The sequence below is a fragment of the Euleptes europaea genome, chromosome 1, assembly GCF_029931775.1.
Source record: "Euleptes europaea isolate rEulEur1 chromosome 1, rEulEur1.hap1, whole genome shotgun sequence".
NCBI classification, from domain to species: Eukaryota; Metazoa; Chordata; class Lepidosauria; order Squamata; family Sphaerodactylidae; genus Euleptes; species Euleptes europaea.
This window is the reverse complement of record NC_079312.1, coordinates 158,595,300-158,618,395: the sequence shown is the minus strand read 5'-3', so window position 1 is coordinate 158,618,395 and position 23,096 is coordinate 158,595,300. Positions and strand designations below refer to the sequence as shown.

The 23,096-nt window shown below is 41.1% G+C and overlaps 1 protein-coding gene across 2 annotated transcripts in view; it reads right to left on the bottom strand.

The window, feature by feature from the left end:
* Positions 1-23,096, bottom strand: part of SARNP (SAP domain containing ribonucleoprotein) — a 76,492-nt gene that overhangs the window by 32,098 nt on the left and 21,298 nt on the right. The window contains exons 6-9 of one of the 2 annotated variants that reach the window (XM_056857991.1): positions 20,739-20,812; positions 19,859-19,887; positions 18,775-18,800; positions 16,744-16,812 (exon numbers count right to left, since the gene is read on the bottom strand). In XM_056857991.1, coding sequence (XP_056713969.1) covers positions 16,744-16,812; positions 18,775-18,800; positions 19,859-19,887; positions 20,739-20,812 — 198 coding nt within the window. The remainder of the gene's footprint in view (positions 1-16,743; positions 16,813-18,774; positions 18,801-19,858; positions 19,888-20,738; positions 20,813-23,096) is intronic. The other variant, XM_056857999.1, reaches the window with a different exon arrangement.

The window sequence follows — 23,096 nt, the reverse complement described above, 5'->3', positions numbered from 1 at the left end:
TAGATTCATATTCACCTTTTGAAAGTATCTAATCTTCAACCCCTCTCTGGGATGCACTTTAACATGGTACAGGGGTTTGAGCATAATCAGTGAAGCTGAGAGCAATACTGTTAGGAGTTTTGTCTCTGTCAAGAGGCTAAACTCCCAGCAGAGTCACTCAAGGCACAATGGTCAAGGCTGAGACCCCAGAATAAGATGCATCCACCCTCTTCAGGAATCACCGGAAACATCAGCAGAAGAGAAGGGACAGTTCCAATGCTGATGGGGGAGAAAGATATCTTGAAGGGCAACTACTGGACAGCAGTAGTTTATAGATTACAGCAAAGCTTTCATGTGTGGATCATGAAAATCTCTTGATGGGTTTAAATGAAATGGGTGTGCCACAACATCTGTTTTGATGCACAACCTATACTCTGGACAAGGGGCTACTGTTAAGACAGAATATGGAGAAACAGAATGGTTGCCAATTGGGAAATGTATCAGATAAAGATATATTTTACCTCCCTGTCTCTTCAATCTATTTGCAGAATGTATCATAAGCAAAACTAGATTAAATTTAAAGAAGTAGTGAAAACTGATGGAAGTAACTTTAACAATTTGAGATATGCAGAAAATAGTGAAGACTTGAAACAATGACTGATGGTTAAAGGAGAAAATGTCAAAACAGGATTACAGCTGAACATCAAGAAGACAACAGTAAAGACTATTGAGGAATTACACAATCATGGATCACAATAAAGGAACTGAAATTGTTAAAGACTTTCTATTCCTTAGTTCAATTATCAACTAAAAGGGAAACCACAACCAAGAAATCAGATGGAGATTTGAGACTTGGAGAGGCAGCTGTGAAGGAACTAGAAAAGATCCTTAAGTGTAAGGAAGAGTTGCTGGAGACCAACGTAATTCATACTATGGTATTCTCCATTACTATGTATGGATGTGAAAGTTGGACAATGAAGAAAGCTGACAGGAAGAAAACTGATTCATTTGAAATGTGGGGTTGGAGGAGAGTTTTAGGGATACTGTGGGCTGCCAAAAAGAGAAATAAATGGGTATGCAACTATGGCAAAATTGACATCTTTTATACATAAGTCAATTTTAGAATTTTGAGAAAAATGGAATGCTTTTTAATTGTATAGCTAGAAATTTGGAATAGAACTTAATTAAACTGAGATAGGAGAAAGATTTAGGTTAAATATGTTTAATAAGTAATACATGTATTAACAGATTTGGAAGAATATGTGGAGAACAAAGAGTAATGTAATCCTAAGAAATTAGCAATCGAATTGTAATTTTGAATGGCAAACTTCAAGTGTTACATTGTGTATATGATTTAATGTGCTCATGTTTGTTTGTGATGTCCTGTTAAAATAAAAAGATTCCCTCTGGGCATTACTGGCAATACAACAGCCCGCAGAGAGTGCAATCTAAATTCCTTAGAAAAATCTTCAGGCTCCAAATAACATCTCTAATGCAGCACTGAGAATTGAGTCTGGATGACCACGGTTCAGGCCAGTCTCTGGATTATCACCTTCATGTTTTGGCTAAAGTTGTTAAACCAAAAAAAGGGCTGGCAAACCTGATATTAACCAACTCTTTTGTAGCACCCTGGCAATTAACTCTTAATAAAAAATTGGGCCACTGCAGGCTCTCGTCAGCTCCTCCTATCAACGACAAATGAATTGGCTAAAGAACTTATTAAGACCAGAGTCTTTGAGGTAAAGAGGCAGCATGATCTGAATAAGATTCAGAATTCCCTCTTCAGAAAGGACCTGCTTATAGGGAACATCATTATGCCTTATTTGTCAGATATTACAAACCATGAATACCATAGGGCTTCTATGCTCCTTCGATATAATGCTCTTCCCTTTATGTTTCTCGAAGGGATATAGTATCGATGGCCAATGGATGCATGATTCAAAAAATTTAAAATTAAAAAAACCCTATAGGGTTGCCATGAGTCAGCTGTGACTTGACAACACTTTCCACCACCAATCAAGGTGGCTGAGAATTCTTTACCACCTTAAAATGGTTCATCAGCTCCAGCCCTTCTTAGATTAATGTAACATACCTTATGTGGGGTTGTTTTTGTTTCAGTTGGCTTGAAGTTTGTTTCCAGGTACTAGGTTTTTTTCCCCTTTTTCTTTGCTAGTTCTGACCTTTAAAGCCTTAAACAGTTAGGTCCCAAAGCACCCAAAGGATTGCCTCCCCCTATATATCCCTCTCTGTCCTCTGAGACAGGGGAGGCACTGCTGAGGGAACCATGGAAAACTGGTATATAAATATTCCAAAATAAATAGTCAGGTTTGACATACAGGGAAGGCGAAATAAAATGGGAAGCACCATGTTGTTCTCTTCTGACTAGTTTCAACAAGGGAAGAAAGGTTTCCTTGCTGTTTTCCTATATACTCAGAATTTGGCAATACTTAGAGGCTGAAGAGGGAGCATACCCACTTCTGCTAAAGCTACCCCAAAGGGGAAATCAAGGCATTTCCATCATCCTCTCTTGTAGTCTCAATCTAATATGCTGTCGGATTCAATCAGATTTCAGGCCTGATGATGTCCCCCAGCTGTCATTTTGCCATATCTACTGTAGAGGAAAAGGGGTATCTTTATTTTAAAGATCAAGTTAAGTAGGTTTTAAAATGTTAATGTGGGGTACTTATGATAGAAGCCTATCTACCTAAATGTTATTTGTGAGGGTTATGAGATGAGTCACCATAGAGAATATACTTTATTAGAGTCACAACTGGCCCAAGACAGGATTTTAAAACTAGGATACAGGTTTTGAAATCAAATAAAGCTTTTTCCATACCCCAAAGTCTTCAGTTATTTTTTTCCAAACACAAAGGGACTTTTTATTTAGAAAAGATGGGAAAGGCAGGAAAACTACCATATTTACCCAAACAGAAGATGAGTCAGTGTTAGACAATAATTCTGTTAGACTATCTCCTTAAAAATGATATGCAAATTTAAGATGCCCCCCTTTTCTTAATACAAAAGTACACAGCAACTGTGGCCAGTGAAGTAAACTACAAACTCTACAGTCCTATATATGCCAAAAATTTATCTAAGGAATCATCAATATAGATGGAAACTGATCATATAACCAATATGGTTAAAACCATTATGGACAAGATAACTGTTGCAAAAGGTATAAAACATATCACTCCAAAGAGTGATAAAAAATCCATAAATTCCATATACAATCAAATCCAAAGCCAATATCTCCATACATCGTCTCAATCCAAACAGAAAGACATGAAAAAGACAGGGATCTGGTAATTTCCTGTATAGCAGTATCTTCATCAGTCGCGGGTAATTTGTTCCACAGAAGTTCCCAGGGACACATCATAGCAAGTTCACAAACACCACGTGTCTGAAATTGTATATGAAATTATCTGAATGTTTTTGTCACTCTTTGGAGTGATATGTTTTATACCTTTTGAAACAGTTATCTTGTCCATAATGGTTTTAACCATATTGGTTGTATGATGAGTTTCCATTTATATTGATGATTCCTTAGACAACTTTTTGGCATATATAGGATTGTAGAGTTTGTAGTTTACTTCACTGGCCAGTTGCTGTGTACTTTTGTATTGATCTTACTGTGCAGTACTTGTGATTTTGTTTGATTACCCCTTTTCTTAATGGCACATGTGGAAAAAATAAATCTTCCTTTCAATTAAATAGGTTAATCCCAAAAAATATATACTTGACCTTTCTCATTTTTCTGTAACTTCACAATTAATTAATTTGTAATTATTTTAATTGTAAATGTGGTTGATTTTAAACTGTGCTAAAACTGTTTGTGAGCCACTCTGAGCCTGACCTGGTCAGGAAAAAAGGTAAAGGTCTCCTGTGCAAGCTCCGATCATTCCTGACCCATGGGGTGACGTCACATCCCGACATTTCCTAGGCAGACTTTGTTAACGGGGTGGTTTGCCAGTGCCTTCCCCAGTCATCTTCCCTTTACCCCCAGCAAGCTGGGTACTCCTTTTACCGACCTCAGAAGGATGGAAGGCTGAGTCAACCTTGAGCCGACTACCTGAAACCAACTTCAGTTGGGATCGAACTCAGGTCATGAGCAGAGCTTGGACTGCAATACTGCAGCTTACCACTCTGCGCCCTTTCCTGACCAGGTCAGGCTCAGAGTGGCTCACTGTTTTAGCACAGTTTAAAATCAACCACATTTACAATTAAAACTATAACATGACTTTAAAAAATCCAGGCGCCCTTAAACCATAAGTAGCACATAAAGGTTATAGTGAGAAACTATGCAGGAATACAAGGGAATAAATATATTCCAAGAAAAATAAATAAATAAATAAATAAATAAATAGGAAAACTCAGCAATAATAAAAGGGAGAGAGGGAGGGGAAGAGTTACCTCCTTATAACCACCAACACAAATGAAAGTCAAAATTTCCAGATGTTGCCCAAATAGTTTCAAGCTTATTTTTGCAGATATATAGACTGGAAACTTGCACTTTTTTTAAAAAAAAAAGTGAGAGTACAGGTTCTCAGGCTGCTGAATTCAACAGCTGCTCCAAGTTCTACACTCTTCTGTGCTTGCACAAAATAGCCACAACCCTGAGCTTATTTTACATTCTGCTCCTTATTCACCAGAGCTCTAAATATATTGTTACTGCACCCTCACAAACACATGAACACACATTCAGATTCACATGGGAATTAGCTTGCGTGTTTGTGCAGGACACAGCAAACCGGGATCTTTTACCTAAAGAGGTGGCTGTGAGTAGCAAGTCTTCAGTAGGAAAAGGATGACAGAGACCTGATTTAAAAGGGAATACAGAGTTTATTGAGAGATTGAGAGAATAGTAGGGGGGCTTATCCTAAGCAAATACTAGCAGTACTAAACCAAAGCACAGACACATTTCTTATCCCAATATAGCAACAATTTACAAATATTCAGCAAGCTACTCCAGTCTTGAGCAGGAGTTAATCCTTGAGCTAAAGGTGTGGAAAATGGGGAATACTGGTTTGGAAAATGGGGTGGGGAATAGATCAGGGGAAGAGCAAATATTACCTGCCCTATTCTGCGAACAAATGAGATGGAAGAGGAGGGATCCAGTGTGTGTTGGGAGTATGTTGCAGTTCAGCTAGCATCCAGGATCAGAGACCTCCTGGCTCTAAAGTCAGGTTAGTTATACAGTTTTTGGCCCATAGCATAAAATGGGTCTTTTTCAAGAAACAAAAGATTACGACAGAGGATAAAGGAATAATGAGAGTAATCAAGATAAAACTACATAACTGACTAAAGGGCTCCAGGAAGGGCAGTTTTTGATTGAATTATAATTCAGGATTACAAAAGCTTAGGATATTAAGGTCTTGGGCAGGAGCTCTGGGGACAATGGGAAGTTTTGAGTCGGAGGTTCCAGACTGTCACAGGGCACTTAGCGGCCAAACTGTTAATGGTCAGTTATTGCATATTCTGTAAAAGGCAATACAGGAAGAGGAATCTTTGTCTTCTTGCCAGGTGTGGCTTGACTGCGGTTGGCACATTCTGATTTCTTCTAGAGAGGCTGCCTTGGAAGCATTTTGCTGTGATCATTGACCCAGAATCCTCTGCTGTGTTCACCTTGCAAGGTTCTCTGTGAGACACAAAACATGGCAGTGCTCCCCACGTTCTGCATATGCCTCATAGGACTTGTTCCCGGTGTTAAGCTGACAGGACATCCATTCAGGCTTGGAGGGAGGGTGTGCAGATGAAAGGGGGGCTGGCAACAATATTGCACGAACTGTTCCCTGTTTATTTCTCCAGGCAAAAAGAATATTTTTATTTATAAGATGCTCTTCAAAATCAAAGCTTCCTCTAGTTAGGAATGGGGATATTCAGCACTAGATAAATGTCTCTCTGCCCAGATACTCTGTAATTATTGTCCCCCCCCTTCACAACTATCACCCTAAGCAACACAACTCAAGCGTTTTCACAAAAATTCAAATACTGCATCAGAATCACATAATTTGAACAATTACTTCTGAATTTTCAAATTTTGCAACAAGGGAATCGAATTGTGTTGAACCAGTACGAGCAATCTCTGCAGGTAATATCTCATAAGGAAGCCAAGAAGCCAGGAGCCCCGTGGCGCAGAGTGTTAAGCTGCAGTACTGCAGTCAAAAGCTCTGCTCACGACCTGAGTTCGATCCCGACAGAAGTTGGTTTCAGGTAGCTGGCTCAAGGTTGACTCAGCCTTCCATCCTTCTGAGGTCAGTAAAATGAGTACCCAGCTTGCTGGGGGTACAGGGGAGATGACTGGGGAAGGCACTGGCAAACCACCCCGTAAACAAAGTCTGCCTAGGAAACGTTGGGATGTGACGTCACCCCATGGGTCAGGAATGACCCGGTGCTTGCACAGGGGACCTTTACCTTTAGCAAGGAAGCCAGATAGCCAGGAAGAAGAGACACTTGATAAACACCTGCAATGAACTATTGCCCACAAAAAAAAAAATCACCATTTAATTTTGATACTAGTTGGAAATAAGTTAAAGAAAATATATCCCAACTTTTCCAACTGAAAATAGCAATGAGTGACACATACCTGCTCTAAGCATTGTTCAACTGGATTTCATATAGTTGTTTCCATCTTGTAGAGATATATGAGAATAGCTTATGGTTACTGGACTCCAGGGTCACAAAGTGTATAAAAGTCATATTGAAGTCTGTTTGCTGTTTAGATCTTTTTAAACTATTTCTTTTATTCATTCTACCCTTTCACAGGTAAAGTCAGTACATTCTACCCTTCACCATGAGAGAGTGTGAAGATGGTTCAGTAGATGGTTGAAGTGAGTCTTGGAGCAGGTGGTAGAGAAGAGGTGGGAATGCATGCACACATGGAAATGAATTTGGGCTTGAGGGAGAGCTTCTTATATGAATAAAGAAAATAATCTGGACTAATTGGTTCTTGTAGGTTATCCGGGCTGTGTAACCGTGGTCTTGGAATTTTCTTTCCTGACGTTTCGCCAGCAACTGTGGCAGGCATCTTCAGAGTAGTAACACTGAAGGACAGTGTCTTCAGTGTTACTACTCTGAAGATGCCTGCCACAGTTGCTGGCGAAACGTCAGGAAAGAAAATTCCAAGACCACGGTTACACAGCCCGGATAACCTACAAGAACCAATGAACTCTGACCGTGAAAGCCTTCGACAATAATCTGGACTAATAATAACAGGAAACAGGAACAAGGGAATGAGGGAAGCAGATGAAGGGTTAACATCCTGACAGCATTTACAAAACGATTTTTGGACAGTGATCTATCTTGTCCATGTATAATTAGTTTAATCTACCCTGAACCTCTGTGGTGAGGCAAGCTATAAATCTAAATGTGTAGCCATATAATTAATCTTTTTACTGAGACAACAGGCCTGCATTTAGCATAGGCTACATTCGGGAACTACTACGTGACCACCACTCTACTTAACCACCAGCAAGGAAATCTGGGTGCAGCAAATGAGCCTGTAATTATGAAATAATTACAGAATATTAAGTAAACTAGTTAAAAGTATACCTTGAGACACCAAGGACATCCATTGTATATTTGGATTTGCAATCCATGCAGCCTATGACATACATGTGTTCCTGCATAAACCATTGGACTTTCCCCCCCTAAACAACTCAGAGTGTGGGGGAGGAGGCGGCCTTGCTTTCAGCATCCCTATGTTGAAATGTCCATGACTGCCAGCACTATTCTTCACCTTGTCACTTCCCATTATTCTAAAATCAACAGGCCTACATTCAGAGCTACTCAAGTTGGAGCATGGTGACATCATTTCAAAGCAGGGGGGTGAGGGGAAGAGAGAGAGAATGTGTAGCTCCAAGGGCAACCTTCTACACAGGACGTGTCTATGTATTGTTTGATATTAGAAGAGATTCATACTTCTTAATATTTTGAACTTTGTACCAAACTTCAAAGTATAAAGCATGGATCTGCTCTTATACAGACATTGCATGCAAATTGAAATGCTAAAAGTCACAATCAGCATGCTTTTAAAGTGAGACTGGGAAAGAATATGGAAACTAGCATTTATCTCTGAACCTGCCTGCCTCCATATTAGTACATTTTTCTTATAGTTCAATGTATTTAAAGGCACAAGCAAAAAGGCAAAGCAAAATGGTAGATATTCTCTCTCCTAATTCAGGCTAACACACTTGCTGATCTGAAAACTTTACCCCTTCTTTCTGCCCTCCTAAAATGGCTGAACAAAAAAAAATGTGACCCAACTCTGACTTCTGACACACCAAAGTACTAGATTGTTCTGGATTGATCCAATACTTGCAGCTTCACTCTCTACTTTTTGCAACTCCAAAACCGTGGCAACCTCCTGAAGGACCTGATTATGCCAGTTTGTAGAAAGACTCAAGACTTTCTGAGAACATCATTACTCAAAAAGAGCTTCTCTAATATTATGAACACAGAGAAATTGACTCAAATATTTAAGCATCATTGTGCCAACTCAGTTCATTAGTATCAAGCATATCAGGACATTGTAGCTTGCTCTGAGATCCTCATCCTAAACATGATTTCTTAGAAGCAAACTCTGTATTTCCAAGTAACTGTACTTGGGATCATAGCCTAAAAGATAATATACTCATAATTTATCTTGAATGCTATGAACACCAGCTGCTACAAAAATAATGAAGTAGTATTTGCGGATACATTTTGGACAGTATGAATTTTATCCTAAAACTTTTGTTATGTATATTTATATGCCATATTTCATCAACAGATTTTTGACCTTGTCACTTGCAAAAACATGAAGCGATAAGATAATGCAAATTAATGTTTTTAAGTTTTGGGTACTTTTTATCTGTAATATGCTTTGTTGCCATACAGTGATCTAATAAAAACATACAACTCAAGCAAATTTCAAAGCCTTGGGACACCGGAAGGGAGGGAGAGGAGGATGCTTGTCCACAAGTAGAAGATTGAACTCCTTTCTTTCCATATAAAGCCTATTTCCATTTGCATCCAATTTTTGTGGCATATCCTAAAGTGATGGAGACGAGTGCTTGGTTTTCTTTCATTCAGCCCTTGAGTATAAGCCTCAAGGAGCTTTAAAAAATGTAAAAAATGTCAATCCATATACTCAACAATCCACATACTCGACCTTCCACAATTTCTTTGTGGAAGAGGAACGGAGAGTGAGAGAGAAAAGCTCTTGGCAATGGTACAGTGCTCTGATCTGGAACACCAATCTGGAGTGAAATTTAAACATGGCTTGTGTGTGTGTATATTTCCACCTTCTGTAGGTTTCTCTTGCCTCACCTGCTAGAGCCAGTGTACATTTTTGCACAGGTAAAAGCAGAAAAGGGCCAAACGATTTCAGATGAAATCTGAATACAGAAGATTGCCTGAGATGCATAGGAACAGAAGTAAAAAAGGTATGAGGAAACAGTGCAGAGGCCATATGCATACATGGAAACATAGAAGTCTGTCTATAAAGAAATAGGATAAAGTGAAATAGGATAAAGTGAAAAACAGAAGTCTGTCTATAAAGTGAAAAATAGAAGTCTGTTTATAAAGAAGCAAGATAAAGTGAAGCCCTAGGTTGGTTATGCATGGTCGGTTTAGCCTCCTTCATTCCTGTTTCAGCCAGGATCAAGTTTTTGAAAATGCACATAACCTCATTCCTTTTTGGCTCAACCCCGTTTCAACCGTAAACGAACTTGGCTTTTCCCATTCCTCTTCTTGGCTGAGTCAAACAGTCTTTCCTAGCTCATACCAGATTCAGAGAGCGTGCATACACCTGACTAGCGTTGAGCTTCCTCCCCCCCCCCCTTTCCAAACCCCTCTTCTGTTCAGTTTGCTGATAGCCATAATGGGGAAGCAGCAAAGACTGGCTTCTCTCACAGCCAATCAAAAAGAAGTGTATAAAGAGGCAGGGATTGAATTGCTCCCTTCTTCCTGGGAGCTCTTTCTGGAAGAAAGAAAGGCTTTTTTAAAACAAGACTTGGATTTTGCCCCCCTTTTTTCAAATGGCTCCATTTTTTGTTTTTTGTTCTTAAAATGCTTTTTTATGCAGCAGTTGGGTCTGGGGGGAAGGAAATGTTCTCTCACGAGGTGAACCAATCACAGACCAGCAATTAAAGGGGTGGGACTTGATTTGAACTTGGGAGACTGCTTTTCTGTATTCATGCCTCCGATTTGCACACCGTTTATTCCCTGATCATTCAAGCCAATGCATACAGTTTCCCCCAACCCAGGTTGCTTTGATCCTGGCTGAAACAGGGAATAAAGAAGGGTAAAGTGAGCATGCATAATCGGCCCTATTGTACCTTCCAAGTTAGCCTCAGCCATGTAAGCAATGGTTACAATGTCAATGGTTGCCTTCCCTCCTGACAACCTACCACCTCTAAATTTGTAGTGTCCAAGTGCCAAACATCTGAATTGGATGTCACTGGGGAAAATGTCTGACTCTTTAAAACCAATCAAGTTCATTCCATAAAATAATAAAATGGCATGTTCCCAAGTAAAAAGTTCTGTCCTTGCATTTGATGGCAGTTCCTGCTGATCTTGCTCCATTCTCGACAGTTTCTAACCAAGCACAGAGACTGAGCAGGGAATCTCCCCTCCCTCAAGAATACCCCATAATAATTCTCACAAACAAAAAATCTAGCCTCACTGCTTACACTGTGGATATCAGTGTAGTATAATATAAATCTTCCCCATCATTCAAAAAGCTTTTAAGTCTCAAAGTCAGTATGGTTCTACATTAAAGGATGGCCTAGACCAGGGGTATCAAACATACGGCCTGCGGGCTGGATCCAGCCAGCGAGCCAGCCACCTCCCCTCCACTCCTGATCTGGGTTCCCACAGCAGGCTTACCAGCCAAGGCAGCCAACCCCAAGTCCCAAGCTGTCCATGATCAAAGATGGATAAATAAAAGAAAATACTGTAAGAGTGTTAGTGTTTTAAACATGTTTGTATTTTAAGTAAAAAATAAAATCATTAATTGGCTTTGCCTGTGTCGTCTATAAAGTTTGTATCTAGGGTACCTGGAATTAAATTTTATGGTACACATGGCCCGGCCCAACCAAGTGACAATTATGTCATAACTGGCCCTCATAACAAATGAGTTTGACATGCCTAGACATTATAAAAGGAACCAACTCTTTTAAAAGGATAATCTTCTATTTTAGTTTGACAACAAAAGGGTCTGACTCAAGACCACGTCTGAGCTCGGAATATGAGAATTTGTCTCTAAAACTGTGACTCTGGTGATTTTCTGCTATCCTGTGTAGGCATCGCTTGCTTCACCTACAAAAGGGATGGGGAACGTCCGGCCCCCGGGCCGTTTACGGCCCCCGAGGCCATTTTCGGTGGCCCCCGGGAGCTCCAGGGCCCTGCCAGAGAAACACAGCACGGCCCTCCCTGAAGCCGCAGCGTGCAGGAACGCCGCAGCCCCTTTAAACCCCCTCTCGCCGACTGTCAGCTGTTAATCAGCGAAGGAGGGGGAGGGAGAAAGATGCTTCCCCCAAGGCGGAAAGGCGAAGTGTTCCTGCACGCAGTGGCGCAACAGTTTAAACCTCTCTCACCGCTGAGGGAGGGGGGGAAGAAGAGGAAAAAGCCAGCCGTTCCCGGCGGCGGAGCATGCGCGTGGGAGCCGATCAGGTGGAGGACTTTTGTGGAGGAGCGGGGAGGCTGAAGCCCGGTCGCATGGAGCCGGCTCTGTGTGTGTGTGTGTGTGTGTGTGTGAGTGTGAGTGAGTGAGTAGGCTTTTCTCTCTTTTCTTCCTTTTTCTGTCACTCTCTCCTATTCTTTCTCTCCTCTTTTTCTGTCTCTTTCTTTCTCCCCCGTCTTTCTCTATTTTTTTCTCTCCTTCCCTTTCTTTCTCTTTCTTTCCTTCCTTCCTTCTTCCCTTCCTTCTTCCTTCCCTTCCTTCTTTCCTTCCTTTTCTTCCGTCTTTCCTTCCTTTTCTTCCGTCTTTCCTTCCTTTCTTCCGTCTTTCCTTCCTTTCTTCCGTCTTTCCTTCCTTTCTTCCGTCTTTCCTTCCTTCTTTCCTCCCTTCCTTCTTTCTTCCCTTCCTTCTTTCCTTGCTTCCTTCCTTCTTTCCTTGCTTCCTTTCTTCCTTGCTTCCTTCCTTCTTTCCTTTCTTTCCTTCTTTCCTTCCCTGCAGATCAACCGCAGGCTGCAAGCTGCGCCCCCCTTGCACCTCGGTTGCCTTGGCCCACCGCTGGGCTCCCACGTGGGAGGAGGGGAAGACCTGGGGGAGCAGAGGCACCCTCCAAGCCTTCGCTGCATAGCTTCCCTTAGAGTTGCCAACCTCCAGGTGGTGGCTGGAGATCTCCTGCTATTACAACTGATCTCCAGCCAATAGAGATCAGTTCCCCTGGAGAAAATGGCCACTTCGGCCATTGGGCTCTATGGCTATACAGTCTTCCTCCCCAAACCCTGCCCTCCTCAGGCTCCACCCCCAAAACCTCCCGCCAGTGGTGATGAGGACCTGGCAACCCTAGCTTCCCCACACACACACACCAGGAGATCTATGCCCCCGAACGATGTTATAAATATGCAAATGGCCCTTGACAGAAAAAAGGTTCCCCACCCCTGACCTACAAGATCCAGATGATCTGGTGCGGGGGCACCCTAAGTCGTTGAATGGACTTAGAGAGGTATAATAGTGCTTAGGATTGCTCTGTCAGCTTTCTACGGGGAAAGTGGGATATGGCGAACAGTAAATGAAAATGTTACCAGCTATTTGAAAAGCGGCACCTTGCTTTCCTCAGCTCTCTGTTTGGGCCCTAAAACAGACAGAAAGACACAGACTAATTTATTTGTGGAGAAGAGTGGTGACCCATAGTATGGATGTGAGTTAATACTTGGAGAGATCTTCATTAGGACAGAAGTTAGTTTAGATGGCCTTCAGATCTTTTCTAGCCTTATGAATAAAAGCATTATCCCTTCTCCCGCTCTTAAGGGGTGAATATTTTTCCATCTGGCAACTGGTGGGGGGTATTTGGAAATATTACAGGGAAAGGAATTGGCCATGAAAAGTATCCTTCCTCAGCATGCTGCTCTAAACTTGCTGGAAACTGAACAATTAATCCAACTGTATTCTCTCATGTAGTTTGCATATATGCACAACTTTCTGCTATGTTTGCCTTACAAAAATCACACAAATGTTGTGAAAAACCAACTTTTCCAAGCCTATCTTAAACAACAAAGCACAACAGCTCTCTTCTGCTCTCTTACCAAGCCTCTGTCAAAGAGAATTAAACCAGTATTAAGAACTTCAACTAATATTCACATTTACCAGACAGGATAAATTACGTTTTATATGCAAAATTTAAAAATTAAGAGTTGGGTGTTAAAAAAGCATTTTCTTGACTGGGGAAACTGCTGCTTTCATTGTACCAGTCTTACAGAAAAAAATCTGTCTTCACAAGCAGAATCTGGGGAAAAGGCAATGCAAGCCATGTGAAGCTTGCTTTGTGATTTATCGGTAAAACAGGCTTGGTTTATCCATCTTTCCAAGGCAGAAGAGTACAAATGCAGTATCTTTTGCAGCTGGCCTCTTTTTGCTTATTCAGTGGTGACACATCATCATTCCATGGGGCCACTTTTGACAAATCTGGGTATTACTGCATTTGTAAATAAATCCCTGCTTGATTGCCCAGCACTAACCTTTTGGGTTCAAGCAGAGGACTTGGATTCAAAGTTCCTTTGTTTTCTTTTCAGCTCAAAACCCACATTTGATAACTGGAAGAAGCTGATGCTAAGAGATCTGGACTCAGATCCCTGCAGTCCTATCTCTATTTGCAGAAGGACTTTGAAATGCTGGTATTTCCCCTCCCCAGCTCCAACCTCTGACAGGCTGCAGGTTAATTAGCTACTTGTAAAACATTAGATGATGTGAAACACAAATTATTTTAGTCATTTGTTCTGACTGGGAATGGCACCAGATAATGCAGTGCAAAAAGGAGAAAGAAGCATTTATGCTAACCCAAGGGCTCTCTAAAGAGCCCCCAAGCTTCTATTTTGTGGCAATACTCTCTCTGCTGGATACCTAGGAGGCTGTTTTATGCATAAAGAGAAAAGCAAGCCCTCAGAGAATGCGCTTTTGCGTTACGATGCAGGCAGCCCCTTTTGCAGCAGTGAAGCCTGCAGCTATCAGCTCTCCCACTGGGAAGCCAGGGGTCCAGCGTGGTACAGGGAGCAGCTGCTACAGAGGGGGAATTTACAAGGGAAGGGAGCAGTTTAAGTGTAACTTGCAGAAATCAAGGGACAGCAGCCTCAGGTCAGAGGGTAAATTTTAAAAGGAGGACTCCCATGAGAACATGGGGAGGGGCATGTGATTCGTTCTGGAGAGAAAAATGCTTTCGTGATTTTAAAAATTAATTTGATGGTTCTGTGTTGACCAAAAAACAACAAAACCAAAAATAACCAACCAGTAAGCACCTGCCACTTCTATGACACAGTGCCAATCACAACCTCTGTTTCCGCTGTATGTTATATTTAGGAAGAAAATATTTAGCTTAATATATTCTATACTGGCATTAGTTTCAAAGCCACAGATTAACTAGACAGCCACTTCTCAGACCTAGGTTTGTTCCCCTAATCCCATCAGGTTTAAAATGGCCCTTAGCTATATTCCGCTTCCCCCCAAACTCCCTTCTTCAAAACCAATTTGAATAGGAAATAAAATGCGGCTCCATAGAGACAATGGTTTATTGTGAAGTTTTTGCTGTAATGCATGGTGTGAAAACCTGCAAAGACACATGTAACCAGGCTATTTTGTAATGAAAAGCTATAAAGAACACCCAGGTGGGCAACACAATACTAGAGGCTAATTGAAGCAACCAATAATATTCCTCAATAGAATTCAAGAGTGTGCTGTTCACAGGAGGAAACTACTTCCTAACAGAAGGGTAGAAAATCCTCAAGACAAATCACTATTATGGCTAATTTCATTGCTGGTCACCTTGCCTGGTATATACAAGCAAACAAACCCAACAAAGATGCAAAAGATAGTATTTTAAAAATTCACATAAATCTAAAAATCTTAGCAAATCAATTTCTGACCTTGGGCAAGTCATTCTCCTATTGGTATTTTCTCCATGCGTTCCATGGGGATCAATTCACTAATGAAACTAGACCCACATTCATTTTCTAAGAGCATCTAAGTTAGATAACACTTAGTTATAGCTTACATCTTCATCAAATATCGGGCAGGGAAAGGTCTTAACGAGTGCTTAGAATTCATATTAAGCCTCATCCATACAATTCTACTCAAAAGAACCTCAGCTATAAACGCTGACAAAGCATATATTCTTCCTGAAAAATGTGTACTCCTAGTGACAGGGTTAATGATGTTTGAGCAGCCTCTCGCCCTGACCTGCCCCTCTGCATATTCCAGCTTTAATGCACTTGCATGATTTCACTCTCTCCCCTCCCCACCCGATAGCAGAGGGTAGGGAGAAATGCGGCCTCCACCTCCAGTTATTCTCTACATGGTTGAACTCCCTGGTGCCAGGTTCAGTGCCTTACTGCAGAATGGAATGCATTAAGTATTCAATGTGCAAATAACCATGAGGGATGGAATAGCTTATTTTCCAAGGGTGAAGACAAGACAACAGCCTTCCTCCTCCTCTGCAGACTTTTTCAAGGAGAACATTCTCAAGTCTAAAACAATGAACAGACACTATTTTTCTTCTTCCATTCTGAACTCTTATCTGTTGGGCCTGAACAGCTACCCATAGGAAGTAATAGTTAAGCCCACCGACAGTTTCTAGAATGAGTTCCATTGTTTTTACTTGTCTCTCACGCTATTGCTATTCCTTAGGTAGAACATTTCTATAGGAAAGATTATACCAAAAGTCACCTGCTCCAACAAGCTCTGCTTGAGAATTCTGTCCATTCCCTTTTCCCCAGCAGCCAACAACATAGTGCTTACTCCTTTCAGAGATGCTTGTGTTCAGTTGTTAATGAAAGTATAACCAACCCAAGCCTTTTATATTTAATCCTGAGAAAACAAGGCCTTGAGTAAGATGACTGAGGAAGCCCAGAGTCATGCCCCACTAGGGCCAAATTCTCACTGAGGTGGCAAACAAACCTAGGCTGTTACACTTCAGGTGGTGAATCACAAAACAAAGCTCTTCCAAGAAAAACAAAAACTCAGAACTCCACACTAAAAAACCTAGCCCACTCTTTCTCAATTTCATTTTTCTACACATAAGGAAGCTGTATGGAGGAGCATAATTACTGGCAGCCTTCTAATGGAAATGGATCAACCCAAGAACATATCCACCACCTCAGAGAGAACAAAGCCAAGTTTGGTGGGCATTCTCATCTCTCTGAAACCAAGTTACTTGATGTTTGAGTTTTCTGTTTTCCCATTCTGAACAAACCTGTCCAAAAGAATATTACCCAAAGTACAGATAAAATGAAAGAGAGTCAAGAATCTGTCCTAAAACCAATTCCAGAGTCACATGTCCAAACCATTATTTGACCACCTGACACAGTTTAGCTCTATATAGGTCACGAAGCTGGAGGTTATGAATGCAATCCTGAGCACACTTACCTGGGAGAAAGCCCCACTGAATATAGTGGGTGTTTCTGCTGAGTAAACATGCACAGGACTGCACTACATCCACAGCCTATCAAGAATTTCCATCAAAACAATTAAGAGAAAACAAGAAGAACAGTAAAATTAATTGGTATATTTGCAACAATTCCTCCAACATCTACTCATTTGCCATAACAGCACTTGCCCTGAAACCTTACCTTTTTGGAGACTGTGGAGACATTCAAGCCAAATCTCTGAGCCCTTTCCTTTAATTTGTCTATATTTACCTACAAAAGTCATAGGAAGCAGTTTAATACAAATTCCACTTCTGTTCAATTAAGGAAACCTGAACAAAACCTTTATTTCTGGCAAAGAACATTATGACACCTGAAACAGAATATTGGTTTGGGTGACTTCGTTATAACCCTGAAAACAGATTCTCCCTTCAATGAACTGTCAAGATTGCATCCTCTCACCCATCATAGCTGAAAGGGACCGAATGATGGCATCCGGCGCAATTTTAAAAGGCGCAATTTTAAAAAATGTTCACAGTACTTTTAAGAAGGGGTTTCCACTATTTGTTTTAAGACCTCAGAACACAAAGATCAATTCCTTAATTTTGATATGCATCAGTATAAAAATGGATACCATATTTGTTGTTTCAAAGCCAGCTAGTACCTTTTCTCCAATAAACGAAATGTAATATATTTTAAATCACCTAGTTTGTATTTCTAACAATATAGCCGAAATTGTACACACCACTGAATTCTGCAAGATAATTTACACAACAAAAGAAACTCAAGTATCAGATGGAAGAAAAAAATTCCACCAAATATCATTATGCTTTTGAAGCTATGAGTAAGCTGCTCTGTATAATTATGTTCAGGATTAAGTAGCATTTAATTTAGGGTGGACCCAGATTTTCATGGGGCTTGCTTTTTTTGCCAGAAGAAGTTGACTTTTGGGGATACATGAAGGCCTCTAAAAGTGCAGCACACCCCTAGGGGGGGAAATCACCTTCAAAATTATGTAATTCGTTATATGCCACATTTCTGCCTGAAAACAGAACAGTTGTTAAGACACAACATAATAATATTAAAAAATTAAGGCAGTGTTGAGAGGGAGGGAACTTGTTGGGCATCACGATATGAACTGCCTCTTTTAAAGTGGCCACAACACATAATTTGCACTGAAAATTTAATATAAAATGCAACCCACCCCCTCTCTTGTCAAACTGCCAATCCCTGTGGGCCCTCCTCCCCTTACATGGGCTGCCACAGCCACTGTTAAGACCAGCATTTTGCAGCAATGCTTGGTGCCTGATCCTCCCACTACTGCTTGCCCAGGAAAGAAGAGGATCACAACACTGCAGATGGCTTCAAGGGGCAGTTATCCCTTTGAAGGAGGCAAAGATTTTTACTCCTCTTCAATAATCCCCCCCCTCCAAGAACGATTACCAAAACTGGGAGCCCCATCTGGCAGGGGCAAAACTGTTGTACAAAGAGAGTGCTCATACACTGACACAGCTTTGATTGGGCCAAGATTATTTTAATTGACACATTTCCTCAGCTTCTTTTAAACTACTTGAAACATGGTTATTGCCTGAACAACAGCATTCCACAACACAGTCTGAAGAGGGGCATCATGAAGTCCAAACAATGAGAGAAGTGAAGTGAGAGCAACTGAGATGTGACAAGGAAAGGCTAGAAAGTTGCAGGAGTCAAGGCAGGAGGCAACAACAATATGCTCCACAGTTGAAGCTGGGTGTGTGTGTGGGGGGGGGGGAGAAGAACAGGTGGAATTTTGCAGTATCACTGAGAAAGAAGCAACATGTTTTGTGGCAAACTGAATATGAGGAGCAAAGGAGAGAGAGAGAAATCAAGATAGCCAAAGCTTCTAGTTCAGTCTACTACCTTTGTACTAGAACTACTGAGTCTAAGGCAATCAGCATGGCATTCTACATTATGGGGTAAAAAGGACAATGAACATGCAACATGAATCTAGTCCGGTATTCTCTCATGCATCAAAGGAAGTATAAGCAAAAGGAGGAAGCACAATACAACAAAAATATATAATCAAACAAAATGTCTCCGGTCACTATGTTTAACACCAATTTTGAGATAACCATGCAATAGCTACAGCTTATCAATTTAGTTCTTGGTGGGAAAGAGATTTATCAAAATGGCCTTTGTGAACTAAAGTGTTTTAAAAAGCCAAATAAGACAACTGAAGGCAGAATAACCACTTACTGTAGTCTTACTTTCTGCAGCCAGACCTGAAATTAAAACAAAAAAAATACATTTTAATTACACCTGAACCAAGCAAAGCTCCTTCAGATCACTATGCAGGAGATGGAAAAAAGCAGCAAGACTCATCCTGCCACGTCTGTTCCATATGAAATTTACAGATTATGAATGATGAGAAGTAGGAAGGCAACCCTATTCCCATGCTTGGTTCCAGCAGCGTTTCGCTTCATGACCGTGGAATCAATCCCTAACTCCTCTCCCCCCAAATACAAGAGAAGAGGTGACAGAAGCCTTGCAACTTGCTGCCACAAAGATTCAATAAGCCAGCCTGATCCATTTTAATAGTGCGGGTCATTAAAATATTGTTACATTAAGGCCATTTGTATGCAGATTTTAAGAACAGCACTGCTAAAAGGGAAACCTCTGCCAGTCACCCCACTGGGGCCATCCATGTTCTATGGCCTGCAGCCAAGTATTCTAACTATCTTTAGACAGCCTATATACATACCACAGATGTGCTGCAACATTGCTTCTAGTATTCCCATTTGGAGGGAAATCTCCATGAATACAGAACCCTATCATAGGGCTAGGCTAAATTGTTAAATACAGTCTTGTCTTGGTGTGATGATTCATTTGACAGTTTGCCCCAATGGTCAATTTGGCTCACTAATGTGCAGCAGTTGGTTCTTGCTCTTGCCCATCCTAGATCACACCACTTTTAAGTCATATTTTTGCATGCTTTGATTTCCAGAGGTTCCAAGAGTAGAAATCCTGATTTACAGATCCTGGTTTTCCCACCTCATGTTCAGAATGAGATTATATTTATTTGCATCAAGGGAATGTTGCAGAGAGACGGGTAATGTACATGGGTAATTAAATTTTCATAAGAGTGATTCTCCCAATGCCAATTAATAGTGCCAATTTTCAAAACTTCCAATGGGTAGTCACACCGAAAACACAAACATTGCTAACAGCACCCAAAAGGTCACAAAGGCAACTTTTCTTCATTCTTTGCCCCAATTTCCCATGGTAATTGGCAGCAAAGGGGCAAAAGTCTGTAAAGAAACACTGCTTGACACTCACATACCTTTAGTGGAAGCTGTAGGCATACCAAACCTGTGGAGCAAGGTGAAGATTCAGTTACAAATTCCACAGTTTAGATTCTAGCCCATAATAAAAAGTAAAAAACATATTGGTGACAATTTATGAATTGTGAATATCTCTTCTAAACATGCTGAAGTGGTACTTGCACTTATCTCAGTCTGGCAGCAGCAGACAGCCCAGGATCTGCACTGGACCTGGCAGTGGCTTTGACAGCTCCCAGTGCACCCACCTGGAGCAGTCCAGGAGAGTCACTGAGAGGGAGACATGGAGGGGGGAGAAGCCTTGGCGTGTCTGCCTGTAAGCCACCAAGGGAGTCTGGGTAAGTCTGGGTAAGCCACCAAGGGAGGCTGCTGTGAGGAGGGAAGGCTTGGTGCTCGCCACCTAAAATGGGACTGTGGGGAGCGAACCTGCAAAGAAAGCGGATGGGGGTGAGGGGAGGAAGCAAGGTGTGTGTGTGTGGGGGGGGAGAGAAATGGAATGGCTGCTTTCACAAGTTTCTTACGTGTCCCCACTTGAATATAATAACAATTTATTCCATTTAAGGATGTAATATTTGCGGTCTATAAAAGGGACTAAATGCTCAATTTTGATATCCGATTTTGTACTCTTTTTGGCATTTGTGGGGGAGGGATGGACTCCTACCTGGAACAGGACATTAAAAGATATTACTACATCCTGTTCAAATCTTCACAAAGCAACAGAGTCCCTATGCTGTTACTCATAACTCCACTTCCACAGATCCTCCAGTGAAGCTGCACCACCTACTTAAAATATAACTTAACAAAACTTCCCTCAGTACATTCTACAGGTGCCAAGCAGCACATGGAGGCAGCAGAGTGACAATAGCACAACTACAGGCTTACCGAGCTGCCCTCGCAGCCTTCTTACTCTCCAAACTCACAGGAACATTGAATCTCTCTGCCCGTTTCTGCATTCTCTATTGTAAGAGACAAAGATATAAACACAAATTTGATGCAAACACTACAGAGAAAGAGTGCATTCCAGTTCTAAATTACCACGTATCTGTACAGTCACTGTCTGTCTCTGCCCATTAAAGGGGACTATCTATTCTCCCAATTTAATGCCCCAGAAGCAGAGGGAACATTATTTCGTTAGATTCTCAAGGAAGAAGTTGATTCTATTCAGGCAAAAAAATCAAGTCCTCCCTCTCCAGCCCTCCTGCGGCTCTTTGATATAGGGCTTCTTAGTCTTCTCAAATGGCTTCTGTCACCCACCACACCTTTGCATGCAAGTTATGAGTAAGTTCACATTAATTTGGCTTCTAAGCTACCAAAAATGTAAGAGCAACCCCCTCTCTAAAAAAGAGAGAGAGAGAGGTGGGAGCCAGAACAGTGTGACTAAATGCCTCTGCAAGCATAGAACACTTATAACTTGTTTCTAATGGCTACTCCCCTGTTCAGATGTGAGCTTCCTCATCAGCCAAAATACATAGTATTCCATCTCATGCCCCAACTACTATTGCCAAATCTGGCCTATTAGCAAGATCTTCTGGAAAGAGGTTAACTTGCCTAGAATGAAGGGAAAATTTATAGCTGTTTTACATCAGACAGGGGCAACTCAACTAGATGGGCCCAAGGGTTAACCCAAGCCGTCAGCTATTATCTTTCTGGTCCTTGCAGCACTTTCTATTCTCGCTTCAACAAGACTGACTCCAGCACTGTATTTTGAAGACTGAGCTATTATTCAGTATGGGGAGGATTTGCCAGCAAAAGTGAATTAACTCGGTGATATGAAGGAAACTGAAGTCGTTTCTTATTTTATCAATTAGCATAATAAAAATGTGGTGCTGAGGCAAAGGTCTGTGCGCCAAGCAAACGGCAGAAAATGTGGTAGATTTCATCTAAGGAGAACCTCTGGCCAGAAGGTACAGGAGCAGCAGCTCTGCCATAACTACAAAGTGAGCAACTAACTTTCTCTCCTAGCTACAGGAACCAAGTATCAACTCAAACTGCTCACAGCTGAATTGGAAAGCAAGGAGAACTTCTTTTTTTTTTTAAAGAAAATGTATCTTTAAAATAAAAACAGAAATTGTTCCATGGAACACTGGCATGAACCCAAGAGTTTCATGAAAATGGCTGCATACTGCATTCAGTAATTTTGCATGGAGTACATGATTAAAGCTAAATTTGCTTTTGGAATAAAGGCAAGCAATTCAGAAATGGCTTTCCCCTAGCAATCAGATTATAGAATGGAACATATAAAATGTGAGAAAGATAACTCCTAATGGCCAATCCTTCGTCTAGAATTCCTTTTGAAGGTTACAGAATATTTATGACTAACAAATGAAAATAATCTACCATACAATAACTATTAACCCCCAGCACTCATGAACATGTTAACTCATGAACTCAACCTACTCCTAATTCTTGCAAGCAGTAAATTTATTCACTCTACATGATTTATTCTGACTAGAAGTTTTCTTCCTGGACAGAAAAATATGAATTCCCGCAGGCAAATTTGACCTCAGGAGGTAACCTAATTGCACCTCATGTGACCCTTAGGCAGTTCAAGTGTAGTATCATCAATGACAGAGCTGGGAATAAAACCCTGGAGTTCTGGGAATGTCAACATGCATCAGGTGCCTTCCTTCATACGTCAATCGAAAGGTATTTACATTCTGTGGTTATAGAGGTTCATAAAACATCAACAGTTTTTAGTGTGAATGGAGCTTGGCAGAGTTGCAAACTGAAAGCAGCAGAAGAAAGAGAGAACATAGTAAAAGAATTTAATGATCTGTTGATGATGGCTTCCCACAAAGTTTGGAATACGTCATTCCATCACCAGCTCCATTTCAGATTATTTTCCTATTTATTGTTTCTGAAGTAATCATCTGTAATTTGTGACATCAGCCATCCCTAGCTGTGGTCAGTTTACAGATTAAGCTTTAGAGGAGGCAGTTAACAGCAGGGAGAAAGACTGTGTTTTCACATCAGGTTCACCAGTTATGGAAAGTACAATGAAAAGTGATGGAAATGAAGGATTATAGAAAGCCAAGCAACTGTAAGAGGGGAGGAAGTGTGCCAAGTTTCCCCATAACTCATCAACTCTTTCATTCCTTGTAGGAAAGCCAAATTTAAAGCTATACAGGACACCAAAGCTTATAACTTGTGTGTGAAAGTCATTTCACACAATGGTACCATGGGTAACATTCATCTACTGACTGCACCAGAGTTGGAGATTTGAATCTTGTGTTGCACTCA